At 39.2% G+C, this 10124-nt stretch overlaps 2 protein-coding genes across 2 annotated transcripts; both read right to left on the reverse strand.

Moving 5' to 3' along the window:
• Positions 1-3014: 3014 nt before the first annotated feature.
• On the reverse strand, positions 3015-4779 carry LOC132091708 (uncharacterized). Its single transcript, XM_059497841.1, has 4 exons — positions 4497-4779; positions 4054-4153; positions 3078-3529; positions 3015-3028 (listed from the first exon to the last, which is right to left on the reverse strand). Exons 1-4 carry the CDS (start codon positions 4573-4575, stop codon positions 3015-3017), a joined length of 645 nt encoding a protein of 214 aa, XP_059353824.1. The 5' UTR covers positions 4576-4779.
• Positions 4717-9391, reverse strand: LOC132091710 (uncharacterized). The gene is made up of 2 exons (XM_059497842.1): positions 9315-9391; positions 4717-6659 (listed from the first exon to the last, which is right to left on the reverse strand). Exon 2 carries the CDS (start codon positions 6541-6543, stop codon positions 4717-4719), a length of 1827 nt encoding a protein of 608 aa, XP_059353825.1. The 5' UTR covers positions 6544-6659; positions 9315-9391.
• Positions 9392-10124: the final 733 nt, after the last annotated feature.

The following is a 10124-nucleotide window of genomic DNA, read 5'->3' on the forward strand; positions in this document are numbered from 1 at the left end:
CATAATGTCGCCATTGAAAAGCCAGATGTCTCCCGAGCACAGGCCACAACTCTGCCAGATTATTTTAAAACAACTAATTTTGGCCCATATTTAATATCTGCGCCCAACAGCAACCATGCAATTCAAATAATAATCAAACCAAGAAATCATAACTGCTGAAAATTAGTGTTTATTTTCAAGTCAACATAAACATATGACCTAAATAGGTAAACATTTACAATTATTCATTTTTTTATACAAATAAAATGTAAGAAAATAAAATGTAAAAACATTAAAAAAAACACAAAACAAAAAAAAAAACAGTTGTGTAAACCATGAAATATTATAAATGAAACCAAGAAACCATGAAACTTATGAATAGTAATGTTAAAGGGTTAGTTCATCCAATAATCAAAATTATGTCATTAATAACTCACCCTCATGTCGTTCCAAACCCATAAGACATCCATTCATCTTCGGGACACAGTTTAAGATATTTTAGATTTAGTCCGAGAGCTCTCAGTCCCTCCATTGAAGCTGTGTGTAGTCTACAGTCCATGTCCAGAAAGGTAAGAAAAACATCAAAGTAGTCCATGTGACATCAGAGAGTCAGTTAGAATTTTTTGAAGCATCGAAAATACATTTTGGTCCAAAAATAGCAAAAACTACGACTTTATTCAGCATTGTCTTCTCTTCCGTGTCTGTTGTGAGAGAGTTCAAAAAACTGCAGTTTGTTATATCCGGTTCGCAAACGAATCATTCGATGTAACCAGATCTTTTTGAACCAGTTCACCAAATCGAAATGAATCGTTTGAAATGGTTCGCGTTTCCAATACGCATTAATCCACAAATTACTAAAGCTGTTAACTTTTTTAATGTGGCTGAAACTCCCTCTGAGTTAAAACAAACCAATATCCCGGAGTAATTCATTTACTCACAACAGTACACTGACTGAACTGCTGTGAAGAGAGAACTGAAGATGAACACCGAGCCGAGCCAGATTCACGAGTCAAGAACCGTTTCTGTCAGACGCATCTGATTCGAGAACCGAGGAGGGCAATCATCGCAAATGAAGTCATTACGTCGAGCACAAAAGAACCGGTGAACCGTTTTCTTTAACCGGTTCTTGACTCGTGAACGAGTCAGTCTATTGTTCGTTATCTGGCTCGACTCGGTGTTCATCTTCAGTTCTCTCTTCACAGCAGTTCAGTCAGTGTACTGTTTGAGTACATGAATTATTCAGGGATATTGGTTTGTTTGAACTCAGAGGGAGTTTCAGCCACATTAAAAAAGTTAACAGCTTTAGTAATTTGTGGATTAATGCGTATTGGAAACGCGAACCATTTCAAACGATTCATTTCGATTTGGTGAACTGGTTCAAAAAGATCCGGTTACATCCAATGATTCGTTTGCGAACCGGATATAACAAACTGCAGTTTTTTTTAACTCTCTCACAACAGACACGGAAGAGAAGACAATGCTGAATAAAGTCGTAGTTTTTGCTATTTTTGGACCAAAATGTATTTTCGATGCTTCAAAAAATTCTAACTGACTCTCTGATGTCACATGGACTACTTTGATGATGTTTTCTTACCTTTCTGGACATGGACAGTAGACCGTACACACAGCTTCAATGGAGGGACAAGCTCTCGGACTAAATCTAAAATATCTTAAACCGTGTTCCAAAGATGAACAGAGGTCTTACGGGTTTGGAACGACATGAGGGTGAGTTAGTAGTTACATAATTTTGATTATTGGGTGAACTATCCCTTTAAAGTGTGGCCAGAAACGGGCCAAAGTGAAATGTATATGTGTGTGTGCTTGACTTCGTGTTGGTGTGTGCCTGACGTTATGTGTTGATGTGTGCCTGACTATGTGTTGGTGGGTCGCTGGTGGTGGAGGACTGTGCTTCTCCTCCTCCTACCCCCCTCTCGATCGCCAGCCAAATAAAACCAACGCCTCAACCATTGCTCCACCTCCTGGTTCGTTGATTCTCTGCATCCAGGATTTCTTCGAATGGCTTCTAGAAACAATTAAAAGATATCATGGCAGGTTTCAGAGTTTAAATATAAGACTTTTTAAAGACAAAGTAAAGACAGGCAATGCCATTTAAACTTAAATTTCATTTAGGCCTTTAAGTTAAGTCCCATTCTTCTGTTGACTTTGTGTTACAGACTTAAGGGGAAGGGATAGCATAATTTGTTCATTGTACAGTTTCTTTACCACTATTGAGTTAAAAAGACCCAGACCTTACAAAAGAGAAGTATACATAGCCTGACAAGCCAGACTATATCATAATGTGTAGTCTGACCACCAACGATAGACTAACACCCCTTTCACACACACAAAAACAAAGACATTTCTCTGCATTTATGTCCTTTGTTAACAAGCAAAGATTTGCCTCTAAAAACGGTGGCCATTACACTTTAGCCAAGAGCCTTTATTCACTCTGTATTGAGGGGTGGCAGCTTATCGAAGTGACTACGAAGCTGGTAAATGAACCTTAAAATGTTGCCTGGTACATCTAATCAACACTTTTACCTGTAACAACATTCTTGACTTCTAGGCCCTGAAATGATGTTTTGCCATGGAGGCCTGTCCAATTGATTTTGCAGGCCAAGTCGTTCTGAAGAAGCATCTTCATGACCCTCCACACAGTGTCCTTGAGGGTCACGCCCCCAGCCAGGCCCAGTGTCAGCACCTGGAGAAAAGAAAATGTTTTGAAAATAGGATTGTTCATTGCGGAGAAACCAAAAAAAAAAAAAAGTTCAGAAAAAATATCTGGTCCAACTACTAATGATAAAAGTAATTTTTACCAAGTCCTTTCTCCTCTCTGGGTTTGTCTTAATGTCGCGGTCCAGCGCCAAAAGAGCCTCAGCATCCCTCAACGGCAGGAAACTTCCGTCCATTTGTTGTCCATGTGGTGTAGGTGTAGAAGATAGATCCTGAACAATCCGCAGCAGATTTCTTTGCATATCACACATCACCTCCTGCTTGGCAATGATCTCTCGTAGTAATGCTGAAACCAGAACATTTTAAAAACGGCCAGCTGTAACATAGAAATGTATTGTAAATGGAAATAGAGCAGAAGGTCTCACCAGACTGCAGGTCCATCTCAGAAGCAGCATGAGGGGCAAGAGGGAATGGCTCAGGAGTTCCATGGTGGCAAGACGATTGAGAGAGAAGATGGTAGGATGGCTCAGGAGTTCCATGGTGGCGAGACGATTGAGAGGGAAGATGGTAGGATGGCTCAGGAGTTCCATGGTGGCGAGACGATTGAGAGAGAAGACGGTAGGATGGCTCAGGAGTTCCATGGTGGCGAGACGATTGAGAGGGAAGATGGTAGGATGGCTCAGGAGGTCCAAGGGCGTGAAACGGCTGCAGAGAGGCAAGTTGACTAGCTGGCGGAGATATTTCATCTGATGATGAAATGGCATTACGCAACAGTGACGGAAGAGGTGGAATGGATGGCACCTTAGGGAGGACTGGTTTGCGCTTCACAGGCTCCTCATCAGACTCCTCCTGACTCGAGAGGAAGCGCTGGTTTGGTCTTTGAAAAGAGAAAACAAATTATTTACAACCCTACAGCCATGTAAGGCCCATTTACACTGCCTACTATGAAGAGACCCATCTATGAATAAAACTCTATAAAACTTGTGGGGTAAATTAAATCCCACAGTTATGGATTCTCACCAACTACCCCACATACTATTTTTTTCAGTGATACTTCTTACAGAAATTTGGCAACTTAAATGCTTCGATCTTTTTACATGCCTTAGTTTAAAGACAAACATTATATAAACATTATATGTGGTGGCGCAGTGGATAAGACACACGTCTTTAGTGTGAGAGACCCGGGTTCGAATCCACTGTGAGACACCAATGTGTCCCTGAGCAAGACACTTAACCCCTAGCTGCTCCAGAGGCGTGCAACCTCTGACATATATAGCAATTGTAAGTCGCTTTGGATAAAAGCGTCAGCTAAATGAATAAATGTAAATGTAAATATAGACAAACTGAGCAAAATCTGAGTGCAACACACATTATCCTGGATTCAGCAGATTTGCGACATACTTGGTTTTTCTTTTTTTTGGCCTCCCCTCCTCTGCTTCTGACTGGAGGTCTGTGTCATCTTCTGCCTGGCGAAGTTTCAACCTTGCCTCACTAAAGCTATCTGTCAAGAATGGGAACCAAGTGAAAAACAAAGCTTTACCCAAACCGGTATTGGTGTTGTGAGGTAAGATCATGATTGTAATATATTAAATAATTTGGTTCTTGTAATGTCTGCATCCCAGTGTCAACTTTACATTACAAAAAACAAATATACACTTAATGACACCAGTCATAAACGTAAGTGTCATTAAAGTTCATGATGTGCGTCATGCTAATAAGGCTCACTCTTATGTAGACACTTTAAAATCAAGTGTTACCGTTACATTTAAATTTTAAGAAATACATAAAAAAGGTGGCTTAATTTAGTCTTGAACCATGAACAATGGATTAAAGTGAACACTCACTTGCTTTGTAAAGAACCCTGATGTCATAACTTGTCCAGGTCTCCTTAGGCATCTCACAGTTCTTGATGGCCTTCAACATGGCATCGGGTTTGTAGTTTGGCCATTTACAGACCTCTCCTTCCACCCACACACCTGGCACCACCTCCACTTCATGTGTCTTAATGAAGCTCACTATGAAATACACTGAGGGTTGGGGGGGGGGGGGGGGGGGAATTAAAAGTTATTTTTGATGTAAAAGGGGAATGACAACAAAACTGCCCTGTTCCCCATATGGCATCCTGAAATATTTTAAGACAAATTTAAGACTTTCTGAAGACAAATTTGACACAACAAAAACTCCTACTTCTTGAGAATCAACTGGGTAATGAAAGAATGTCCCCATCTTTGCAAATTCACGGTAGATGATGTACTCCTGGCCTTTATAGACAATAATATTTTCCACCAAAGCAACAATCTGATTGATTCTAACACAATTGTCTCCTTCTGTAATTCTAAAGTGCACATCATTCACTACCAGTTCTCTGAATTGAAGAACATCCCCTTCAAACAAGTCAGGTACAGGCCCATTTCTATGCTCTATATTTACTTGCGTTTTTGGCCACTTAACTTCAATGCTATGTTTTTGGTTGTGAACTTCAGACACTCTACGGATCACTTGAGTTAGAGGGCTGTGTGGTTTCCTGATCATTTTTTTTAATGTACACAGGTAATTTTCAAATGGAAACCCAGAGATCACATCTAAATGACCATGAATCTTTACATCATCACTAAGATGAATCAACCCATGTACATTGTAGACAACAAACTCAGGACCATACAGTTTACTGAAGTGCTCCACAAATGACACAAGCAACCTTTTCGCAAAACCATTCAGAGCTGAACAAAGGTGGGGATTGGCTAAAATCGAGATGGCAACTGACAGCAGCATGAAGTTGTTATACATTTCCTCAGGTAACACACCCCTAAGAACAAGAGGACCGGTGTACAGAAGGAACTGCCTGAGTTCGGTTGCCTTCCATCTTAGTCTTTCTGCCAGACTCCTTGGCTTCCTAGCAAATTCAACTGGGACAAATGCCTTCAAACTTACCAGCTTTTCAGAGATCTCCTGCATGTCACGACCCGAACGACGACACCGAAGAGGGCCAGCACTGCCAAACCACAAATCTAAGAGCCTCCTCATTACTCCCAAACAAACCAAATGCATATAATCATGAGGAAACTGACTGACCATACCGATACCAGTTTCAAGTAGAGGGGAAACTGCTATGTGATGTTCCTCATCTGTGCCCCTCGCAAATGACTCATCAGTCCTATCAGGAGCACTTACCTCTGGGAATGTCATGCGGTGACTAGCATAAACACCTGGCTGTAAACACTTATCACATCCTGCATAACCTGAATGGCCTTTCACCTGTTTGATAAAGGCTCTAGCAGGAGCATCACAAATGACTGAACTTACCTTCAGAAACAAGGTTTTTGAGCCTATGACAAATCCCTCTCTGAGCATTGTCAATTCTTGAACAAGGGCACCAAGATACTCCTGCAATGAAGTGGGTTTAGTCTCACCACAGAACAAAGCAATTAACAGTGGCCTGCTGGAGACATAATCTTTGTGACGCAACATGCCTAACACTGGCCAGAACTGAGTCGACGAGCTCTTAAACAGCGGCAATCCATCAAAATTAAGCTGCAACATGAAAACATTTCTATCTGGAAATTTGGACAACAAATACTCAAATGTTTTGCGAAACATGTTCAAAATACCAAAATAGAAAAACACCCCACCAGCCAACCTTTCCAGAGTGTACCTGGTTGCCGTTTTTAAAAGGGTTCTCCCATCCTTTGGAAGAAAGGGGTGATGCACTCTAAGGATGCACAGAAGAGCAGACAATGCCACTAATGATACACCATACTCAACAGCCCAGTCAGACAGAGCAGTGGACAAATCTAAAGGAGGAGAAATCTCATCATCCCCCTCATCATCTTCAGAGACCTCATCCTCACTCACCTCAGTGTCCACAACTTCGCCAAAGTCACTACTTACCATCTCACTGGCTCTACGACACCTGTGCAAAGACTTCTTTGTACCTCTAAAATTCTGTCATTTGTCCTTTTTATGGCTCGCTTGCGCATGTTACTCCACTGGGACCGCTCCATTGTGAACTGTGGAAAACCAAACACAGACATTTGTTAATGCTACTGATTTAGAGAAAAAGGAGAAGAAAGCTCTACATGCCTCTCTTAAACAGTGTATGTCCCAAGTAGTCTAGGCTGTACTGTAGGGTAAATCTTAGTCACATAATAAACAACTCCACTGCTCATTTGATTTATCTGTATTGAAATTTGAAATCAAATCTTTCAAATTTCAATAAACATACGCTTATCAAGGCATACAATGTTACACTCGCCAAATAAAACAGCTCCATTCAATAATACTTATAAAAGGTAATGAAAAATATTTCCTGTTGAAGCCTGCAGCTTATTGATAATTTTATTGCATGTAAAAATCTGTCAGGCTCAATTGTGGAATAAGATAGAAACCGTGCAATGAATACGGGAAAGACATTTTTTTTGTTGGATAGGCTAAAAACAAAAACGTCCGGACTTTGACGCAATTGGATAGCACCATGACTGTCATCGGTTTAGCGATCTTATACCACCTATATCAGATACGCCGATGTGATCGGCTCCTGGCATTACAAGTGGCAAAAGAAATGTGCATCATTATTCACTGCCAGAGTGTCTCACAGAGACAATTAAAAGTGCTCTTGTGAGAACTCTGGAGTTTCCAGGGTACAAGAAGGCTGTTGTACATCGATTTTTAAACAACGCAAACTCATAGCTGCCAACTTTTAAGTTTTGCTTGAAGTGAGATATTGTTGTTGGGATATAAAAAAAAAAATCTTGCATCACAATAAGTGTATTGTGATTGTCAAAACATTTTAGTATCTAAACTGAATTTTATTAGGTTTAGTGACAACATCTGGTAAGCTACGTTTTTTATTATTGCTTGAAGCAAATTTAAGCATTTCAGTTAAATTCTTGTGATTTGATTTAATATTGACTAATTTGGATAAATATTAGGTACTCAAGATAGGCATACATTTTTCTCAATAAAAAAACTCACTTAATACTGTAAACATACTGATAGCCTTATCAGCTGGTATCAAAACTAATTCAAATTAGATATAATGCGTTTTTATTATAATAACATTATCTAATGATACAAGTAAAAATATAATAAATGTGTAATATAATAGGCTACACATATTTAGCTAAATACTCTATAGCTCTTTTTTTTTAGCCAACTAACGTACTATGGCCTATATTATGGTCATTAAATTGCTTTCCTGAGGTAGAATAAATGTTATGTGACAATTGTTCTCCAGCTGTTTTATTGACCCTTTCCATAAAATTTACAGAATCTGAGATTTTTTTAATATATATATCATAAGTAAGCTGCTTGGTCTAGTCTGTCGGTCTCCATGTCCTCTTCGCTTCATGATTTTTCTGTGAGTGAGAAAATGGATGTGTAGTGTGAGAGCGTGTGAAAAGTGTTAATAGCGTGTGTCTCACGGTGAATGCGTGAGAGCTCAAGCGTAGACTTCGCCTGATCTCATGCAGGAAAGGTTTTTTTTTAAAGCCCAACACTAATGCTGTGTTCACAGGGGGGCTTCTGCCAGCTGAGTTCACTCAGCATTTTCAACCGCCACTTTATTCGGATAATTTTCTAAATATTACTGTTATCGTGTCATGAAATGTAGTTTTAAAAGTATTTCAGGCGAGAATGTAGTTGTTTTAAACTCAAATATGCGATTTATTTAGAAAGACAGTGTCTATTTAAAAACATGTGTTTCGCCGATTTCGGAGATGAGCTCCATGCCATCAGCGGGAGCTCAGAGCTCAAGTATCCGCCGAGAGTGGCTCTGATGTCTCTTTAGTGGTTCAAGTTAAAATATAATTTGTTTGGGGTAAAACGAAACGTTTCTTATCTTTGGCCTTTATTCAATTAATCTATGTTATATTATATATATATATATATATATATATATATATATATATATATATATATATGTGTTATATTAATATGTTATATGTCTTTTTTATTCCTGTCTCTATAGAAAAATGAACTTTTGTAATATAGCTCTGGTTGACTGCTCACTGATAACATCAGTCGTTCCTCCTTGTTGAATGAGTGGAGAAGGGTATTCAGAACTAGACGCGCGAATGAGGCGAATTCGCGTCTTCCGCGCTAAACGCCTCATTCGCGCCGCGAGACCTCCAGACACGCGTAAACGCGCCTTTGCTTTGACTTAACATTTAAATCATTCGCGCCAGACGCTCTATTCGCGTTTGGTGTGAACACAGCATAAGTGGAAAACATGTAAAACTCAAATTTAGAATAAGGCTGGCGCATCCCTCATGTACACTAGTTGGCAGAATGAAGCGGGAAAATGTCTGCCTCCTGCATTCTTTCGGTGACCAACAGACAGAACGACGGCGCCATCTTGACCACGCCATGCGGTGTGATAGACACGAAGTAGTGGCTTTTATACGGATTTTTTCAAACAACCATTGAAAAATCGAAAAATTTGCTATTATAATACAAATAAACTGCCTATCCATACGCCATATGCAATTTTCTCATCAAATTCCTGTCATCTAAAACTGCCATGACAATCTGCCTGGTGCTCACGAGGGCACGTTAACGTTAGGGCGCGAAAAAAAATCTACTTAGCAGATAAAAGACGTTTACATAGCCAATGCAAAAAAAAGCAAAATAGAACAAGAGTTAAAAACATACAGAACACAACTTACCTTACTTTTACTTGGCTCTTGATAGTCACCGGTGAAATCTCTGTCAGAAAATGTACAGGAACATTTGGTTTGGTCAATAGAAACGGGCTCGGTTAGCTCTGACGCTTAGGTCTGGTAACATCACAAATATTCAAAAACCGGGACAGTTATGCTTCTCATATAATAACATATCATACTTAACCTATACAACAGGAAATATAATTAGGTAACTGGCTATTAATGGAATTACTGAAAAATAAATCATAGTTCAGCTTAAGCAACACACTTTACCTCAACGCAGTTCTGTGTCTGAGGATGAGAACTGTCCGACTCCGTTTAAAATGGCGCGACAGCAAGGTCAAAGGGTAAATCATAAATGTGTTAATAAGTTTGTTTTTTCATACTTAAATATCATGTATAAGTTTTTGTTTTATTATATCAAGTTAATTACGGTCATACATTTTACTTTACATACATTTTAAATATGATTTCAGTAAAATTGATTTATTATTAAATTAATAACCGTGTAATTTCATAAAGTTATGACAAACACAACCTTGTATATTAGAGGTTATATATATATATATATATATATATATATATATATATATATAAATAATGATAAAACTGGAGAGGAAATACTTGTTTAAGTCATTTCACAATCACTCCCACAACAGCAACTGAAAAATACGTTGAATCTGGCACGTTTCATATTTGCCAGAAGAGAGCCATAAAATAATGCCCCTCCCTCCACCACCTCAAGCTGCGCCACCACCGATTCCGGGACTCTTCAGGGTTGCCATCCATTTGCCAACAACGTACACAAACCAA

Source organism: Carassius carassius, chromosome 18 (genome assembly GCF_963082965.1).
Source record: "Carassius carassius chromosome 18, fCarCar2.1, whole genome shotgun sequence".
NCBI classification, from domain to species: domain Eukaryota; kingdom Metazoa; phylum Chordata; class Actinopteri; order Cypriniformes; family Cyprinidae; genus Carassius; species Carassius carassius.

What these genes read in the sequence shown, in the direction of transcription:
- LOC132091708 (XM_059497841.1), bottom strand. Translation starts at nt 4,575, where the DNA reads ATGTTGAAGGCCATCAAGAACTGTGAGATGCCTAAGGAGACCTGGACA. An exon ending in CAGGGTTCTTTACAAAGCAA is followed by an intron (nt 4,154 to 4,496) that starts GTGAGTGTTCAC and finishes CATTCTTGACAG; the next exon opens with ATAGCTTTAGTGAGGCAAGG. An exon ending in CCAAAAAAAAGAAAAACCAA is followed by an intron (nt 3,530 to 4,053) that starts GTATGTCGCAAA and finishes CTCTTTTCAAAG; the next exon opens with ACCAAACCAGCGCTTCCTCT.
- LOC132091710 (XM_059497842.1), bottom strand. Translation starts at nt 6,543, where the DNA reads ATGGTAAGTAGTGACTTTGGCGAAGTTGTGGACACTGAGGTGAGTGAG.